The 20888-nt window shown below is 44.2% G+C and overlaps 3 protein-coding genes across 6 annotated transcripts in view; 2 read left to right on the top strand and 1 right to left on the bottom strand.

Moving 5' to 3' along the window:
• The window catches only part of gpc6a (glypican 6a), a 290648-nt gene that overhangs the window by 147788 nt on the left and 121972 nt on the right, over positions 1-20888 (bottom strand). The window lies entirely within an intron of this gene.
• The window catches only part of LOC129153071 (craniofacial development protein 2), a 113878-nt gene that overhangs the window by 3425 nt on the left and 89565 nt on the right, over positions 1-20888 (top strand). For 2 of the 3 annotated variants that reach the window (XR_011521594.1, XM_070554825.1), the window contains exon 2: positions 4629-4785. Coding sequence is in view for 1 of the 3 variants with exons in the window: in XM_054731831.2 (XP_054587806.2) it covers positions 10589-11365 (777 nt within the window). In the remaining 2 variants the exon portion in view is untranslated. Of the gene's footprint in view, positions 1-4628; positions 15492-20888 lie in introns of those variants that run through there. The other variant, XM_054731831.2, reaches the window with a different exon arrangement.
• Positions 15551-20853, top strand: LOC139071700 (piggyBac transposable element-derived protein 4-like). The gene is made up of 5 exons (XM_070554570.1): positions 15551-17798; positions 18004-18057; positions 18198-19606; positions 20128-20329; positions 20639-20853. The coding sequence occupies exons 1-5, from the start codon at positions 17486-17488 to the stop codon at positions 20851-20853; spliced, it is 2193 nt and encodes a 730-aa protein (XP_070410671.1). The 5' UTR covers positions 15551-17485.

Raw genomic sequence — 20888 nt, 5'->3', positions numbered from 1 at the left:
TTAACACCCTCTACATTTGAGACAAGGACATTGCCTTTCTCCTGGGAGATCTTCCACCGTGATGAGATCGGTTTATTTATAGGAAGGAGATGAGGATCAAAAAAGAAACACTTCTACAGTAAATATTCTGTCTCACATGAAATAACTCCTTACTGAAAGGTGTTAAGATTACAGGACCTTTACAGGTGGCAGGTACATAATGTATACTCCATGGAGTTGCTAAAAAAGTGAACAATGTCTAAAACAAGCCCATAATTATCAGTTTTAATAAAATAATGTGAGATGAGAATAAAATGATGAAATCTGATGATGTTTTAAAACATAATGTTTAGGTTGAGCAATACAAGTGCCGACATTTTGAACAATTAGGGCAATTTTGAATCGAATGATGTTATTCATGGTTTTCCACAAAACTTTAGGTTATTTTTCAATTCAAGCACTCACACACAATAATTTATTAATGTTGTGCAGCACCTGTACAAACTGTACCTTTTATTCCTCCAACTGCTCCTTCTTGGCATCCAATTTACAAAGCTAGCAACATGAACGACACACCCATGAAATGATTCAGGCTGGGGCAAATGGCTCATCAGTGTCTAATCACACTGCTCAAAATGAAGACGAACACTGCAGGGGTAAAAGTTACTGAAAGAAAAAAAATGTTTCCTCAAAGTGAGCTGCAGGTCTTAATGGATAAAAAACAAGGTAACTTCCAAAATCCCAAATTTATTTTCAGCTTTATTATGCAAAAAGAACTATTTCTACTCTGGTAGTGTCTTGAACAGTCAATAGGTGAGAACTGTCAACAACTTATCTAATAAAAACATAACAATAAATAAATATCTGGTATATAAGTATACAAATGTATATTTTTAAAGAGCCTGCTGTCCCTGTGTGCTTTGTTCATTAATGCACCCCATTAGATACATTTTAATTTTGGTAACTGTTCCTGCTGAAGCCTAATATCATTTAATCTCCACTCAAGAAGCAAAGTAAGTTTTCAACATGGGCCTTTAGGGACACATCTCCCCGTAACCCACCTACAGTATCTTTTGAGATGAAACTTTAAGGAGGTCTTGTCATTATCTCAAAGCGCTAAAATAATTGCTCTTGAGGAAATTAATTACCTTTGTGCGAAACTGCTCTGTGTATAAAACGAGATTTGGTTAATGAAAGTGAATGTTCTGCCATTTTTCAGTGTTCTTCGTTGTTCAAATTAACAAAGTCAAGCAAATCTGAAACTCTCCATCCTGCTTGGAGCGCACCTTGATAGTGTTTTTGCAACTGCTTCCCCAAATTTTGGTAAAACAATCAAATATGTAAAAATATTTCAAAAAACATATCTCTTATTTTAAATTATACCAAATTCAGTCTAGCATAAGTTGCATTTTTTTTTCTTTTGTCTCAGTGGTAAATATCGATGTGAGTAGAGTGATCAATGGTGGCGACATTAACGCCAGTCTGGTGCACACTAGAGTTATATGGTCACTGGGTATCTGCTTGCTTTATTTTAGACACAAAACATGGATAAGTATTAGAATTTGTACATTTTTTTGTTTATTTTCAATGAAGAATAAGTTGCTCAGTAAATTTTACATTTGGGGAAAATAAACTGACTAAAACAGTGACTCGTATGCCTCCTAACATGCTGAGCGACTGCAGTGTGCCCCATCTCACTGCAGATTGATTCTATTATTTGTTGTGAACAGGGTCTGTCAGCCTCGGGCTTAGAAACAGAGAGGCAAAATCCCTCACTTTCAGCAACTATTGTGCCCAGAATCTGAAGGGAAATAAAGGTGAGATACAGCCAAGGTGCCCACCGGCTACAGGGACGACTGCCAGGCATAAACTAATTAGCAGGCTCTCTGAAATGAAGAACATTTGATGAGCTGAAGTTAGTAACGGCAAAGTGCAGAAGCAAGTTGATAGCTCATAAAATATGACTGATCTTTTTTTTTTTTTTTTTTTTCTGGCAGAAAATGGGCCCCTGACATGAGTTGAGGTCAGGACACATTTTCAGCTGTAGCAAAGTTTATTAATATGTCCATCAAAATGCCAAAGTAAGTGTTGACACTTGCCTTTAGAGGCTGGATCTAAGAGGAGAGAGGCGGCCTCTCAGACTGAGGCTGACGAGTTTATGAGGATGTTTGTTTCCACAAGACATGTCATGTCTGCACAAAGGAGCCCTATACAAGATTTTTCATGTTCAAGGTCAACAGGTACACTCTTAGTGAACAAAGGTTTTTTCTGTGTAGATCCTTAAAGTTCTTGAATCGTTTTTACCTTCTCCTCATATTTAGACTCGCCTTACAACAGTGGTTGATGGGGTTCGTAACCTCACTGTGGGTCATGAAACACTGAGGTGATCTCCTGAAATCAATTACAACTGAAAATTCTCAAATATTTAATCTACAATTTTTATTTAGTTGTATACATCTATCTGAAAAAGACAAACACTTTTTTTAAATATGTATAAAATCAGAAATGAACCTCTTTGACCTGCAAGCACTTAAAGCTACAATGGTAAATTTGGAAAACAAGTTAGTTAAATAATTGTTTTCCTTCCCCTTAACAACATTCTAACATAACTATAAAGATATTGTGGAGATGAAAAAAATGAATGAAGTGGTTCTCTCGCATTTGTCTAAAAACCTCCACCAATAGTTGGACCATCCGGTCGTTGGTCCCTCTGAATCGCTCAATAATCACAAAAGGAAAAACAGCCAGCTGCTCCCACTTTAACAAACTACCAGAGTCTCAAAAAGAAAAACACCATTTAAAGTCACAAAAAACAAAAGACCTTTGGAGCAACTGGTGTTTTAACGCTTTCTCGTTTCCACAGGCATCATGGGTTTCCGGCAGAAGCATCTCAGGGAAGATACCTGAGTGTTCAGTGATCGTGTTTGTGTTCAAAACCTAGCTTGTTCCGTAGAGTCACCAAAGCAGCTTTAATTATAAAGGAAAAAATAACATTATAATAATAAAAGTATTTTAAACCCAGTTGTTTGATATAAAATATAAACATTGCTATATTACATTATCGGTACCCTAGTAATAATATTAATACAATGCTAACTTGTGTTATAATAAAACATGTAGTGTCTTATTCTGGATGTGGACATTAAATGGTTACACTTTCACACTAATTAAGTTTAAAAACAAGCCGATTATTTTAGATATCAAAATAACATTTTTTTGAAGAGTTGTGACATTAAGCATCATTTCATAAAATATAAAATGCTGCTCCACTTTAAAACAATGAAAAAGCCTAATTTTAATTCAGCATATACCATCTTCTTGGTTTCTCTTTAGCAAAAAACTGAGCTATCAGTAAATTCATTTAGCTTTGTCTGCAAACACAAACTACTTTGAACGATGCATATTTATTTCTTCTCATGCAGTTCTCCTTTATTAAAGTTGTTTGTGTGCAGACCTTCTGCTCCTCTAAACGTGCATTGTTTAGGAATTGATAGTGATGATTCCACACCGTAGTGCCCTTAAAACCTTTTCTTTTATGCTACTTGAATTGATTTGTGTTCTTCTAGAAGAAACAATCTTTAATATAGCGTCACTCAAGACAACAATCACAAGGTGCTTCACAAAAGCAAAAGTAAATAAAAACTATCATCAAAATGAGAAGTAAAAAATATTGCGATTAAAAACGCGAGAATTATCCAAATACATACAATCTAATTAGGATATATGAATGCATCACACAGACATCACATGTGAGCAAATGTAACCAAAACTTTGTGTGGCCATGATGAGGTGTTTCAATCCTTGGCAAAAAAACTGGGAAATATTCCCCTCATTACCTAAGACACAGCATATGATTCACCATCTTGTAAGAAAGGAAAGAACAGCATGACTTCCCACAATGCCCTGCAGCATCAGCAATCAAAGCCGTGCTCTTGCATCTTCATGCAGCCATAGTCACTGGAATTTATCTAAGAATATGAAGAATTACAAGAAACTCAGATTGTTTGAGCATATCTGAGAACTTGGTGTTGTTTGTTGGGTAACTATTTCTTTATTGAGCTGAATGTACAAAAAGCATCTCTTTACTTGAGAACATGTCAAGTACCTGCTTTGTGTCGCACACATGACTTACATTTAAGGTTTTACCAGGACCATCAATTGAAATTTGACTGATCCTGAAAAGTACAGGTCTAAAAGAAAATAAGAAAATTTCTTCTGACAAAATCTGTGATGAAAAATGAAAACTGATTGAGCACCTTACAAAAACATATGTAGGATGAGGTATTGTGTGTTTAACATATTGAGGCCTTTAGCAGGTCATGTAATTAAATGCAGAAAATGAAGGAATCCAGCTGGTGACTGAGTGGGCAGTATAATCCTATGAACATTTTAATTAAAGAGCCATTTGAGTGCCTCTCAGTCAGTTGCCTAGCTGCAAGTAGCCCGCTTTCTCAACCCAAAGTTTACGCTATTTATCCATAATCACCAAACTCACAACAAAAAACCATTAGAACTATTTTGAAACCAATTTTTTCATCAACTTCAACTTTCATGACAAACTAAACAAATGACAAACATGGGCTTCTTTGCAAATTTGCTAGATTTCAAATGCATGAAATGCATTGTTATTTTTTATCTTTGTTTCAAAGGAGATCTTGATCGACCTTTTCAAAGGACTGAGCTGAATTTTGACTCCTGTTCACGGCGCGCGCCTGGCACAAACTTTGATGTGATGAAAGAATCCAAAAGGCCAAATCATGTTTAAGTGGCATTTTGATGGCATTTCTTTGGCCTGTTTAACCTTTGGTGAGTTTCATTTTTCTTCTGCATTACATCTTATCCATGCAGACCCACTCCTCATTCCCTTCAACACAAAACACTATTTTATGTCTCCTCACCAACACAGCCTTGGAGATAGATAAAGAAAACACACACACACACACACACACACACACACACACACACACACACACACACACACACACACACACACACACACACACACACATCTAAAAAACACCAAAATATTGAGATTTGCAGCTGCTACTTTGATGTATTGAGGAAAAGTTTTTTTTTTCTTTAAAACAAAGTGAAAGCACAAAAAGTAAATATTTAACATTCTGCCTCTTTTTGTATAATTTAAAAGAATTCATGTGGGCAAATACAAGATTCTCATCAAATAAAGGCTTCTCAGTGAGTGCAGACTCCCTAATTTCACAAGAAATGTTTAAGCATGCAGACATAAATAGTGCTGCACTGCTTCAAAGGGACTCTGACGCTCTTTCACACTTACGGACATGCATGCACAAAAAGAATGCCTCCTGAAATAATGAAGTTAGCACAAGGGCATCAGTTTGTTTTCAGAATTGCTGGGGACAATAACCATACACTGGAGTGGGGTTTAAAAATTGCTGGGGACAATAAAGTAGGCTAGCACAGGGGTTGGCACCCCGCGGCTCTGGAGCCGCGTGCGGCTCTTCCATCCATCTGATGCGGCTCTCTGTGCTTGTAAAATAATGAATGGATATTTAAATAAAATGCTTTATATTTTACTGCATAAATTTTACATCTGTATGCTAATTCTAAATGTAAAGATTGTCTGCGTAAACCTGAACAGTTCCGACCCAGTCTACTGTGAGACCGGGTTGACGCGTCACGCTTGTGCTCGCAGCATTTTAAAAAGAAACGTATGACAAAAGGGGCACCTGCTCAGTAAAACCACCAACAGGGTGAAAAATATCAAAATATTGTAAGCAGAGACGGGCTACAACTTCTGGATCCACTTTATATAAATCGTTTTATTGATTATCGTCTTATGAAAGATAACTTTGACGTACACGAGCGACCAGGCGCGTTGCAAGCTTTTCAAAAGTGTGGGGGATATTGTCTGTGCCTAAAATAAGTTCATGTTATTCATCTTGTTAGTTTAATTTCCGTAATAGCGGAGCAGGTGCGAATTTTAGACGCGTCATGCATGTCTCCGTTTTAAACATGTTTAAACTGTTTAGAATACAAATCCAGGCTCTTTCTCGTTAGATTGGTGTAACTAAAGTTTGTACTAAATGAAACTTTACATTAAACCATGTTGAAAAGAAAAGGATCAGATTAAATCGTTTCCCCCTCATTAACAGTCACGGAGTACAGCGCAGTGCGCGTGGCTCTGGGGTTAATCAGGTTTAATTGTTTCTCTTTGCAAGAATCTTCACAAGAAGGCAAAACAGTTAAATGGCAGGTTACATATTGTTGGTCTCTCTTCCGTTAGACCAAGCACGGGTACGGAGTAGATGGAGTTAAACACCTTTTAAGTTGACAGAACGAGGAGACAAATGATCAGAAGTCCATTCACTGTTTCGCCGCTCATGAGGGGGAGAGTCTCTGCAGCAAGTCCCGCGACCTGCTCTTGCCAGATGCTTCGGACAGACTCTCGCCGTTCTGCTGAAAACGGCTGATTTTTATTGAAGATTACAGGAATGTTACATACGTAGTTTGCCATACACACACGTAATTCTGCCATCTGCACCTGCAGACGCACGTCAGCTAATAGCCTTGTTAATGAAAGACCAATTCATCCCAAGGACATGCAACCTTGAGATGATCAGGACACATCCTGCAACATCCTTTGCTAACAAAGACAGTTGTTCTTGTATTGAGGAACTGAAGGAAGGAACGCTTTCACTCCCTTATGCAGCTGTTCAGCTTGAGCAGAAAAGGCACAGAGAGGTCTTTGATATTATAACAAGATTCCATGAAAAGGCATATAATAATGTATTTATGATAATATATAAGGGGCAAAAGTGAGAGATACATATTTAATCATATAAAAGAGCTTATAATAATATATGAAAGAGCTTATATGAGAGATATATATTTTCAATATATTTACATTTGACTGTTTATTTTGACGGATAAACTCAAGGATGTTGGTTGTTTTGAAAGAATTACCCCGACGCACACTGATGCGCATGGATGAGCTGACATTTTAGTACGCACATCGCAGAGGTCACTTGATTCCCATCAGAACATCAGAGCTTTATACTGGACACTGTGTTCAGCGCGGCTCGGAGCGCCCACGGTGGACAGTGGGCTGAAGATCTGTAGAGGGATTCGCAGCGCAGTGCAGAACCACGGTGCATGCGATAAGATTTCCTCCCACTCAATCGGTCTGGAAACCCGGTCTCTCTGAGGGATGTGTCACCTGGAAAAATGTTCTTTTCATGAAATTATGAAACTTTGACTGAATAGCGCTTGTTCCCGTCTCTAATATGGAGACGCATGACACATCCAGTCTGAGGCAGAATAGCCTCTTCAGCTCAGAAAGCACCTGTAGAGACATTTGATCACGCACAAAGTTTATGTGGAGCAGAAGCGGTCGGGCCACGGTAGGTGAAACGTTCCTAGCCTACATGAAGTGAAACTGTTTAATTGTAACATTAATATGTTACTGGACATGCTGGTCTGGTTGGTTAGACCAGTGTTTGAAGTGGAAAACACACACACACACACACACACACACACACACACACACACACACACACACACACACACACACACACACACACACACACACACACACACACAAATTAAAATAATGCTGATAGCGTGGACTAGAGGACAGGTGATGGTTTACGTATTTAAATGATGATCAGGCTGCTGTAAAATGTAATCTCCATCCACATCCAGACACAATTATCCTCTATTCTTTCTCTATTTGCTCTGCTCTTGTCTGGGATGACGTAGCTGATGGTGAGCGCGGCGCGCCTAACTAGCGGCTGTGATGCACATTTTACGCATTTGGAGAGGTGGGCTGGAAGCTTTGCTTTTACTGGAAGATGGTCCACTTAACGCACGGGTGTAGACTACATGTTAATGACAAATGAATGAAAATTAAATTGGGAGTTTTTACTTCATATTTTATAAATAAAATTGGCTGGGGAACACATTTATGACGTCTTTTTAAACGAAATTTTCTGGCGCAACCTGCCTGCTTCACTTAAGTCACTGCTTATTAAGGTCCTTCCAAAATTACCGTGGCCCACCCAAAAATGAAAACCTGGCGCCGCGCCAGTTATAAACCTCTGAAAATGGTTGTTCTTCACTTTATCAAACTCAGACTTTGTACAGCTAATGTCAAGATGTAAAATTATGAATTCAGTTGAGCTCTTCCGTCCCTCCCTCTCCTGCTCTCCTGGAAACCTGACATCGGCTGTCAGAAGCGGGAGGGGAAGAAGGAGATGAGGCAAACAGAGTGAGTGCGACCTAAAGAAACCAGACTGGTGTGGAGGTTAGCAAACAGCTGGAAAAGTGTGGGTGTTGAATCCCCCCATGAGACCTGAGCTGGTAAAACAAAAATCCTCATCAGCAGGCTTTTTTGAAAGTGGGGGGGACACAGCTGCCCATCACAAATTTTGCCGGGGACATGTCCCCGGCGTCCCCGGTTAAAATGACGCCTATGAGTTAGCATACACTGGCAAATTTTTAGCTAATCTTTCTGCATCTATTCATAAATAAAGCGCTAACAAGATATTTTCATAAAGCAAATGTGGAGCAGCTCTGATGGCTGCATTTACACTGACAGTGATCACTAATTAGAAGACCTTTTTTCCACACACTTTGATTTTGTCATCCTAACTTGTTTTTGCAAAGAGGTGTGTGATAAAAATATGTACTTACGTCCACAGTTGTGCAATAATTCAGCAAGCTTCTAGTTCCGTTTTAATGCAGAACATTAAAATATTGTGACCCACAAATGCAAATCTATGTTTTCACATCTTCCATTCAGCTGACAGAATCGTTAGTCATAATTATTTCATGTGTTCCTTTTGACTTTAATAAGTCATTATGATCTAATTTCAGACAAAAACTGTCTTTAAGCAAAAAAAAAAATAAAAAAAAAGAAAAGAAAAATAATAATGGTATAAGACCTCTCAACCCTCATCGCCCCTTTGTACTAGTGAACTGCTACATTACCACTCAGAGGATCCAAATAAAACATGACATGTTTTAGTTTTCCATGATTGTTTGCCTCGGTGATTGTCTGCATGCTTCGCCAGACTCTACAAGATACAGAATCTCAAGCAAAAAGGACAAAACAGTCATAGCAGATATTTGGCTTCTTCCTGTAGTTGCTGAGGTTTAAAGAGTTTAAGGAATTTAAAACAAACAAACAAACAAACAAACAAAAAAACAACAGAAGACATATTTAGACCTTATGTTATCGTGGCTTATAATGCGCACGGTTCCTCAGCACAAAGTCGGACTACAAATTTAATGAGACAAAGTGTTCACATTTGGGTTGTGAAATTAATAATTTAAGGTAGAAACATGAATCCAAGAGAAATGCTGGATATATGTTTAATAAGATGTGTCTTAAGCCTGAGTTATACTTCAGAATCAGAAGGGTTTGATCCTCATATGTGAAAACTATAGGAAATTTATGCAGTACTTGGTGTGAAAGAAAGAAAAACAAGAGGTAATCAAATATAATAAAATAAGAATATAATCATGATAAAATAATAATATAATGTAGCAATAATTAGAGAAGCGGGGAGAAAATTTTTTTGATTAGATGCAGGAAGGTGTGACCTAGACTAAAACTGCTTAGGAATGAGATTTAAAGCTGCATTATACAGGGCTGCCAACTCTCACGCACTGAACGTGAGACACATGCATTTGACCCTCTTCACACGCTCTCACACCAAACCTCCAATATCTCACGCTAAGCCAGCACCTGCACTCCCCAAACACGCATCACGCACAGTGTGTAGGGTTTATGAAAAACAACAACAACAAAAAAAACAGATGATATTAATTATAGCATTAGCTACTGAACAACATGCACACACACAACACTTAAGTAATAATTTGAATGGCATTATTTCAAACACAGAATCTCATCTGAATAATCCAAGCCATTGTGCTTTTTTGCACTCTGGTTGGGAGATGGGCAGAGCGGTGAGCTCCACCTGCTGTTGATGGGACGGGCATGACCGCTTCTCAGTGGCGGCGCCACGGGGGTGCTATAGCTACCCCTGGATTAGTCATTGCACCCCCATAGCACCCCCAAGTAAATATTAGATTTTATTTTATTTTTTACAATTTTATTTTAACTCATTCACTGCCATTGACGACTAAAGTCGTCATTTGTATTTTTTTACTGTTTGAGCATCGGAACGAGCCCCCGCACTGAGAGAACAAACATCTAAGCCCTGAAGCCGATCTTCATCCGCATACGTCACAGATCACATGATCAGAAAGCAACACATCCATGTGTTTGGAGATCGTTTTGGGCCGTTCCTGTAAAAAAAAAGTGAGGCGTGAACCGGAAAAGCGTCTGCCGATCACAATTCGACAACTGATTATGAAAGAACGCATAATGCTCGAAACACGCGGCTTCTTCCTGATGTAAGAGGTGAGTCTCCTCTTTGTTTTGGTTGTTTTGGCATCGACATCATGCTAGCGTGCAACGTTCTGTGACTCTTAAAAACACAGTAAAAACGGTGAGAAACGCTGGCAGCTAAGGCCGCTAGTGATCAGGAAATGGCTGGCAGTGAATGAGTTGATTTAACGTGTGGATGAAGGGTGAGACAAAGAACGGTTCACAGGATCTTTCATGGAAGTAAATTCAAAGAGTCGGAGCACCTGGCCCGGAGGGTTACCGGGGTCCCACCCTGGAGGCAGGCCTGGGGTTGGGGCCCGTGAGCGAGCGTCTGGTGGCCGGGCTTTCGCCCATGGGGCCCGGCCGGGCCCAGCCCGAACCGGATACATGGGCTCATCCAACTGTGGACCCACCACCCGCAGGAGGAACATGAAGGGTCCGGTGCAATGTGGATCGGGTGGCAGACCAAGCCGGGAGCCTTGGCGGTCCGATCCCCGGACAAGAAAACTGGTTTTTGGGACATGGAACGCCACCTCGTTGGCGGGGAAGGAGCAGGAGCTTGTGGCAGAGGTTGAGCGGTACCGGCTAGATATAGTCGGACTCACCTCGACACATAGCATTGGCTCTGGAACCCAAGTCCTTGAGAGGGGTTGGACACTCTCCTTTGCTGGAGTTGCTCCGGGTGAGAGGCGGAGGGCTGGGGTTGGCTTTTTGTTAGCCCAAAGACTCTCTGCCTGTGTGTTGGGGTTTATCCCGGGGGACGAGAGGGTAGCTTCCCTGCGCCTTTGGGTCAGGGAACGGGTCCTGACTGTTGTTTGTGCTTATGGGCCAAATATCAGTTCAGAGTGCCCACCCTTTTTGGAGTCCCTGGGACGAGTGCTAGATAGTGCTCCATCAGGGGACTCCATTGTCCTGCTGGGGGACTTCAATGCTCACGTGGGCAATGACAGCTTGACCTGGAGGGGTGTGATTGGGAGGAACGGCCCGCCTGATCAGAAGCTGTTGAGGTAGTCAAAAAACTACACAGCGGTGGAGCCCCGGGGGCAGATGAGGTTCGTCCTGGTATCTCAAGGCTATGGATGTTGTAGGGCTGCCATGGTTGACACGTCTCTGCAACATTGTGTGGTGATCGGGGGCAGTTCCTGTGGAGTGGCAGACCGGGGTGGTGGTCCCCATCTTTAAGAAGGGTGACCTGAGGGTGTGTTCCAACTATAGGGGGATCACACTCCTCAGCCTCCCTGGAAAGGTCTACTCCAAGGTACTGGAGAGGAGGGTCCGATCGATAGTTGAATCTCAGATTGAGGAGGAGCAATGTGGTTTTCGTCCTGGCCATGGAACTGTGGACCAGCTCTATACCCTTGCAAGGGTGATGGAGGGGGTATGGGTTTGCCCAACCAATCCACATGTGTTTTGTGGATTTGGAGAAGGGTTATGTCCGTGTCTCCAGGGGCACCCTGTGGGGGACGCTCCAGTAGTATGGGGTGGGTGGCTTTCTGTTAAGGGCCATTCAGTCCCTTTACCAGAGGAGCGGGAGTTTTGTCCGCATAGCCGGTAGTAAATCGGACCTGTTCCCAGTGAGGGTTCGACTCCGCCAGGGCTGCCCTTTGTCACCGGTTCTGTTCATTACCTTATCGGACATAATTTCTAGGTGCAGCCGTGGTGTGGAGTGTGTCGAATTTGGTGGCAGGAGAATCTCGTCTGCTTTTTGCGGATGATGTGGTCCTCCTAGCTTCATCCAGCTCTGACCTTCAGCTCTTGCTGGGTAAGTTCACGGCCGAGTTTGAAGCGGCTGGGATGAGGATCAGCACCTCCAAATCTGAGACCATGGTTCTCGACCGGAAAAGGGTGGCTTACCAACTCCGGGTCGGGGGAGAGGTCCTACCTCAAGTGGAGGAGTTTAAGTATCTCGGGGTCTTGTTCACGAGTGAGGGTAGGAGGGATCGGGACAGGCGGATTGGTTCAGCATCTGCAGTGATGAGACGCTGAGCCGATCTGTCGTGGTGAAGAGGGAGCTGAGCTAGAAAGCCAGGCTCTCGATTTACCGGTCGATCTACTTCCCAATCCTCACCTATGGTCATGAGCTTTGGGTAATGACCGAAAGAATGAGATTGCGGATACAAGCGGCCGAATTGAGTTTCCTCCGTAGGGTGGCCGGGCTCAGCCTTAGAGATACGGTGAGGAGCTCGGACATTCGGGAGGGACTCGGAGTAGAACTGCTGCTCCTTTGGATCGAAAGGAGCCAGTTGAGGTGGTTTGGGCATCTGGTCAGGATGCCTCCTGGACGCCTCCCCGGGGAGGTGTTTCGGGTATGTCCTGCCGGCAGGAGGCCCCCGGGTCGAGCCAGGACACGTTGGAGAGGTTACATCTCCAATCTGTTCCGGGAACGCCTTGGGGTCCTGCCGGAGGAGCTGGTGGAGAAGGCCGGGGAGAGGACGATCTGGAGTTGGGATGCTGCCTCTGCGACCCGGGCCCGGATAAGCGGAGGAAGACGATGACGTGTGGATGTGATAATATTTAACATACAAAACAAAAATAATCCGTGAATTATCATATAGATAGTAAAAACTTAAACCAAAACAGGAAATTGATGCTAACCTTTGACCTCTTTTTCCACCTGCAAACGAGTGAAAGGTAGAGCTAGTAGTAAAATGGATCGGTTTTTGTTGCCCAAATTTCCACAGGTTCAGTCAGAAACGAATGAATCTTTGGAAGTGATCTCAGACCCACAAAAATCTATGGATCTGGATGAGGAGAGTCAATCCTTAACCGCCACAGCAGAGGGTTTTGCCGCTGGAAATACTTACACTAACGTTAGCTAACCTTGTCTCACTATAGATGGTTTTCTGTGTGGCTGTATGCGTTTATGATTTCATAGAAAAGTCAGTGATTGTTCATATGTTTATGATGTATATTAATGATTGTTTCAGGTGTTGTTGAGGTTTTGTGCACGCATGTGTATCTGCTAGTGTTGAAGGTGTTTTAGAGAACAATAGGTACGCATGACCACTTCCTTCATAGCACCCTCAATAAAAAGATTAGCTCCTTCATAGCACCTGCAGAAAAAAAAATTCTGGAGCTGCCACTGCCGCTTCTTTCTCCCAGAACCGTGAGCTGCGGCTGCGCGCACCGCCAAAATGACATGCTTTTTTCCGAAATGCAGCTGCGTCGTCAGCCGGTGTTGACGGAGCTTCAGTCCCAAATGTTTTATTTTTTTTGTTCTTGATTTGTGGCAGTTATGTGGTCACCGCTAATGTTCATGTTTGGAAAATGCGCTACAAATAGAGTAACTTCCGGGTCACAAGATAAACAGTGCAGTTAGCAAATCATTGATGTTTCCTGTTGCTGACTTGTACCTACCCTTTCCAGTTTCTTAATTTCTTTGTGTTTTTCTTAATTTCTTTGTCCATCCATCCATCCATTTTCATCCGCTTATCCGGAGTCAGGTCACGGGGGCAGGAGCCTAAGGTGAGAGGCCAGACTTCCGTCTCCCCAGCCACTTGGGCCAGCTCCTCCGGAGGAATCCCAAGGCATTCCCTCGCCAGGTGAGAGACATTGTCCCTCCACCGTGTCCTGGGTCTACTTTTAGCTCTCCTCCCGGTTGGACGTGCCCTGAAAACCTCACCAGGGCGGCATCCATGAGGCATCCTGACCAGATGTCGAGCCACCTCAACTGGCTCCTCTCAATGTGGAGGAACAGCGGGTCTACTCCGAGCCCCTCCCGTATGACCGAGCTTCTCACCCTATCTCTAAGGGAGATCCCAGCCACTCTTCGGAGAAAACTCATGTCGGCCGCTTGTGTCCGCAATCTCGTTCTATCAGTCACTACCCAAAGCTCATGACCATGGGTGAGGGTAGGAATGTAGATCGACCGGTAAACCGAGAGCTTCGCCTTCTGACTAAGCTCTCTCTTCACCACGACAGACTGGTACCACGACCACATCACTGCAGATGCAACACCAATCGGCCTATCGATCTCACGCTCCAGTTTTCCCTCACTCGTGAACAAGACCCAGAGATACTTAAACTCCTCCACTTGGGGCAGGACCTCATCCCTGACCCGGAGAAGGCATTCTACCCTTTTCCGAATCAAGACCATGGTCTTAGATTTAGAGGAGCTGATTCTCATCCCAGCTGCTTCACACTTGGTTGTGAACCGCTACAGCGAAAGCTGAAGATCACGTTCTGATGAAGCTAACAGCACCACATCATCTGCAAAAAGCAGAGACCTGATCCTCAGGCCACCAAAACGGATGCCTTCCACACCTTGGCTATGCCTAGAAATCCTTTCCATAAAGGTTATGAACAGAATCGGTGACAAAGGGCAGCCTTGGCGGAGTCCAACTCTCACTGGGAACGAGCCTGACTTACTGCCGGCAATGCGGACCAAGCTCTGACACCGGTCATACAGGGACCTAACAGCCCGTATCAGAGGGCCTGGTACCCCATACTCCTGGAGTACCCCCACAGGACCCCCGAGGGACGCGGTCAAACACCTTCTCCAAATACACAAAGCACTTGTAGACTGGTTGGGCAAATTCCCATGCACCCTCCAGGATCCCCCTAAGGGTATAGAGCTGGTCCACTGTTCCACGGCCAGGACAAAAACCACATTGCTCCTCCTGAATCTGAGGTTCAACAATCCAATGGACTCTCCTCTCCAGAACCCCTGAATAGACCTTACCAGGAAGGCTCAGAATCAGAATAAGCTTTATTGCCAGCTCTCCAGCGACCCAGAGCATAGGAACTTGACTCCGCATACACAACCTGACCAAGGTTAAACACACACACACATGTTGACAAAAACAGGTACAGGCAGTCCACGAGAGCAGCCAGAACGGCGCTCATTTCATTAGATGAAAAGGGTGTTACATGAGGATAATTGGGGTAAGGTAAAAAAAAAAAGGCATAGCAGAGTTAGTCCCAGCAGGGAGTAGCTCTACTATACAAAAAACTCCTCAACATTGAAGCACGCACATCACAGTTACAAAACATCAGACTCCGATAGGGAGGCAGGGGTGGGGTGGGGGTGGGGGTCCTCCAACGGGAGCTGCCAGTGTACGGCGCTCACAGCTGCAGTCAAACAGGTGGGAGGGAGAGATGAGGGCCAGAGAGCACATTGAGTTTCTTGCAGGTTGATGGCCTCGAAGAAGAAGTCACAATCTGAACGCGGGGGGGGGGGGGGGGGGGGGGCGGGGGCGGGTCACAGCATCTGTCAGCATTCCTCCTTTCGTGGGGGTGTATTGATGGCAGCTGTGGAGGCTGCCTTGGCGTCAGATAAGGATAAACAAGACTTTGTTTAGGGCAGACAGAGATAATTTTTTTCTCTCTGCCTTGGAGTCTATTAAGTGATCATTCATGTCCACCAGTGAAGCCAATTATGCGTTCTAAACATCCCCACACCATCCGGCGACCCTCTCCGAGATGACATCCATCTTGCGCACTAACACAGGCAACGCCGCGAGGACATTGTCCAGCTTACGGTTCACCTCGAGTAACGTCCCAGTCTGTGAGGTCACCGCATGGCCGGCACATTCCGTGGGTACGGGTCGCACTCCAATCGCTCCCGTCTTCCCAAATTTCCAGAAAACCAGATATCCTCCCACTCCAATCAGAAGAAATCCAGTGATCATCAGGCCGAATATCCACAAATCTTCCACATCCTCGATGGACAACTGAGAGAGGCACACAATTCACCAGACCTCCCAAGAATCGAGTGCATATCCCGCTGCGAATGTCCCTTGAGGACAGGTGGGAGCCCCCTTCTCCGTTCTCATCGTAGAAAAAATCTTATCAATCGCGTTGAATGACCAGTTAATTAAGTCCATTTTCCAAAAAAGAAGTAGTGATTTCAGGAGAAATGCAGAGCAATGCTCTGTAGGCAGACAGGACAGAGAGCCTTGGGAAAGCAGATAAGGGAGCTGAAGAAAAAGCGTCTGTACTCTCTGAGAGCCGGAAGAAGAAAATTCCTCCAGGATCCCCCTAAGCCAGGGATTCCCAAAGTGTGGTGCGCGAGCTGCCGCTAGGGGGTGCGCAAGGTGAAAAGTATAATAGCTGCGGAGCTCAGAGAAGTCTGTCAAAAGTCACCATTAGCGTAGCCAGAAACTCATTTGTGGGTGGGCCTAAGAAAATGTAAGTGGGCCCAATAAATGTAAATGAAAACAAGTATATTTTGCTTGTGTGTGTGTGTGTGTCCTCCGCACATGCCCTAGCTCAGGGGTCGGCAATCCGCGGCTCTGGAGCCGCTCGTGGCTCTTCCACCAATCTGATGCGGCTCTCTGTGCTTGTAAAATAATGAATGGATATTTAAATAAAATGCTTTATATTTTACTGCATAAATTTTACATCTGTAAGCTAATTCTAAATGTAAAGATTGTCTGCGTAAACCTGAAGAGGTCCAACCCAGTCTACTGTGTGACCGGGTTGACGCGTCACGCTTGTGCGTAATCATAAGCGCTTTCTGAGCTGAAGACGATGTGAGATTCTGAGACTCTCCTCAGACAGGAACAAGCACAATTCAGCCAAAGTTTCATCATCAGGGAACATTTTCTAAGTGACAAGTCTCTCTGAGAGACAGGGTTTGGAAAACTCTTGCTTCAGTGGATGGAATCTTCCCGCATGCGCTCTGGTTCTGCAATGTGCTCCAAGCCCCTCTGTACATCTTCAGCTCACTGTGTACCTTATGTACGCTCTGACAGTGAGCTGCGCTGAGCGGTGTCCAGCTCAGATGTTCAGAAGGAAATCTTTTCTTGAGTGATTTAGCTACATCTGCGATTTGCGAAACGAATAGTGTCAGTTCGTCTGCATGTGTCGGGGTAATTCTTTCTATTCTTTCTCCGTCAAAATAAACCGCCAAATACGGGAACTGTCCAGTCAACACAAGCCCTGCTTTTAACTCATTCACTGCCATTGACGACTAAAGTCGTCATTTTAAATACAACCGTTCACTGCCAATGACGATTTTAGTTGTCAATTACGTTTTTTAATGGGAGGTGGTAGGGAACAAGCTCACACACCCTGACAGTAAACACCAATCATCTAAAAATGATCTTCATCTGTGTGTGCGTCAGTAACGTGTCACGTGATCAGGAAGAAGCCGATCCATGAAATAGGAGCTGGTTTTGGGAAGCCACTATGCCTAAGGTGAGACGCAAAGCGGACAATCTTATGCAGCTCACACTTCAACAAAGTCTGTTTCGCGGTAGCAAAACTTTGCATCGTGTTCCTATCGAAAGAAAAGATGACAACCAACCCGGGCCAAGCGGAGACGAAAGGCATACGCCGCAACATGTTTCATCTGAGCTACAGACAGCGATTTCAGCAGACAGTTCCGACTCGGATCATTTTAGCGAACCTGACCCAGATTCTTCAGATGAATGGTTGCCGTCTGGACCAACCGGGAGCAGCAGAGATTCTTCACCAGACGATAAAAGAAAAAATGAAGAAGGTAACGTAACAGCTAGCTAACAGCTAACGGCTGTGTTATTTGTTTGTTGTGATCGCGTCATTCTTTTCTCCCCGCTTTCCCGTCTCCCCTACTTTCATGAATGTCACAGTCTCCCCAACACTTGTTTCCAGCTTCTTTCTTTACAGATTTATAATGGAAATGGTTTGATTTTTGATTATTATTTGAAGATATTTTCAATTTACAGATCGTGCACCCAGAAAAGCTCCCCCTGCCACAACTAGTACTGCAAAGAAAAGAGGTTGGAGAGGCAAACAAACAAATAAATAAATATAAAAACAAACAAATAAATAAATTGTGTGTGTGTGTGTGTGTGTGTGTGTGTGTGTGTGTGTGTGTGTGTGTGTGTGTGTGTGTGTGTGTGTGTGATTATGATTACAGGTTGTGCATCAAGCAGGAGTCGAGGGCAGGATTTGGACTGGGATGAGGCCGGCTGGCAACTCAACAAGATGCTCTTTACTGCAACCGCTGGACCCAAAGATGTTGCTGCAGACATAGACTGTGATGTGCCAGCTAAGTTCCTGGAGCTCTTCCTGACTGATGAGCTGCTTGATCATGTTGCGCATCAAACCAATCTGTATGCAAGTCAGTATTTTCAAGCACACTCTGACCTACCACAACATAGCAGAGGTAATGCTTGGAAGCCAGTGTCAGTCTCAGAACTGAAAACTTTCTTTGGACTAACTTTCCTGACCGGCTATGTCAAAAAACCAAGCACTGAAATGTACTGGAGTGTGGATGAGTTGGATGCCACACCTTATTTCAGCACAACCATGTCAAGGAACAGGTTTCAGATTATATGGAAGTTTCTGCATTACAATGACAATGCAAATCTGGATGTGAATGACAAAATGTACAAAGTCCGCTCAGTGTTAGATTACATTGTGGAAAAATTCAAGCAGATGTATCAGCCAGACAAAAACATTTGCATTGATGAGGGTATGATGCTGTGGCGAGGGCGCTTATCTTTCAGGGTGTACAACCCACAAAAGCCTGTGAAATATGGAATCAAGTCCTACATATTGTGTGACTCTGCCACAGGTTATTGTTTCAATATGAGGCCTTATTTTGGGGAAGGTAGTAGTTTGCCAGACACCATGTTTTCTCTTCTTGATCGCCTTTCAGGTCATGGCTATACACTGTATATGGATAACTTCTACAATTCTGTAGCATTGTGTGAGCGCTTACTGGAAGCACAGACCAATGTCTGTGGAACACTGAGAAAGAATAGGGGGGAGCCTCAGGTCATCAGGGATTTGGTAAAAACCGATCTAGGGATTGGGGATAAAGTTGTGCGGCACAATGACAAAGTCATGGTAGTAGCATGGCAGGACAAACGATTAGTGAAGATGGTGACAACCTGCCTCCAAGATGGGATGCAGAAAGTTGATGTGTGGCAGAAGGGGCACAAAGACAAGGTTGCTCAGTTCAAGCCAGAGTGTGTTGTTGCATACAAGTCTCACATGAATGGAGTGGATAAGTTGGACCAAAACATTTCCTACTACCCCTTCATCCGCAGGTCGCTGAACTGGTCCAAGAAGTTTGTTGCCTATCTGTTCCAAATGTGCATGTTTAACGCCTATATCCTGTACCGAGCCAGAAACCCAGGGGGATGTAACACACTTTTGAAGTTCATTTGTAGTGTAGTGAAGTCCTGGACCTTGAAGGTACACGAGCGGAAAGGGAGTGAGCTGGGGGAACAGGTAGAGGAAGAGGAAGGAGCAGGTGTTGAGGATGGGGACTTGGAGGATGTCAAACATACTCTGAGAGCACCCTATAACACTGACCCAGTATATATATATATATATATATATATATATATATATATATATATATATATATATATATATATATATATATATATATATATAGATAGATAGATAGATAGATAGATAGATAGATAGATAGATAGATAGATAGATAGATATAGCCATGCCCTGATTTGGGGCTGGGGGGTGCGTCAACATGGTCGGGACATAGAAGGGGGTTGCGCGGCTAAATAAGTTTGGGAACCACTGCCCTAAGGGTATAGAGCTGGTCCAGTGTTCCACGGCCAGGACAAAAACCACATTGCTCCTCCTGAATCTGAGATTCAACAATCCGACGGACCCTCCTCTCCAGAACCCCTGAATAGACCTTACCGGGAAGGCTCAGGAGTGTGATCCATAGTTCCATAGTTGGAACACACCCTGCGGCCCCCCTTTTTAAATAAGGGGACCACCACCCCGGTCTGCCAGTCCAGTGGGACTGCCCCCGATGTCCACGCCGTATTGCAGAGCCGCGTCAGCCAACACAGCCCCACAACATCTAGAGCCTTAAGGAACTCCGGTCGGATCTCATCCACCCCTGGAGCCTTGCCACAGTGGAGTTTTTTAACCACCTTAGTGACCTCAGCACCAGAGATTTGAGAGGCGAACCCAAAGTCCCCAGACTCCGCTTCCTCACTGGAAGGCGTGTCGGTGGCATTGAGGAGGTCTTCGAAGTATTCTGCCCACCGATCCACAACGTCCTGAGTTGAGGTCAGCAGCACACCGTCCCCACTATAGATAGTGTTGGTAGCGCACTGCGTCCCCCCCCCCCCCCCCCCCCCCCCGAGGCGCCTGATGGTGGACCAGAATCTCCTCGAAGAAGTACAGAAGTCTTGCTCCATGGTCTCACCGAACTCCTCCAATGCCCGGGTTTTTGCCTTGGCAACCACCCGAGCCATGTTCCGCTTGGACTGCCGGTACCCGTCAGCTGCATCTGGGGTCCCACAGGCCAAAAAGACCTGATAGGACTCTTTCTTCAGCTTGACAGCATCCCTAACCGCCGGTGTACACCAGCGGGTTCGGGGGTTGCCACCACGACAGGCACAGACGATCCTGCGACCACAGCTCCGGTCGGCCTCCTCAACAATGGAGGTAGGGAAAAGGGTCCATTCAAACTCAAAGTCCCCCGCCTCCCCCGGAACATTTTGGAAGTTCTGTCGGAGGTGGGAATTGAAGCTCCTTCTGACAGAAGACTCTGCCAGATGTTCCCAGCAGACCCTCGCGTTTGACCGGCATCCCCCCCCACCATCTGAGCCAACTCACC

Source organism: Nothobranchius furzeri, chromosome 9 (genome assembly GCF_043380555.1).
Source record: "Nothobranchius furzeri strain GRZ-AD chromosome 9, NfurGRZ-RIMD1, whole genome shotgun sequence".
In the NCBI taxonomy this organism is placed as follows: Eukaryota; Metazoa; Chordata; class Actinopteri; order Cyprinodontiformes; family Nothobranchiidae; genus Nothobranchius; species Nothobranchius furzeri.
The sequence above is the reverse complement of the archived record's forward strand: the minus strand, read 5'-3'. Positions and strand labels throughout refer to the sequence as shown.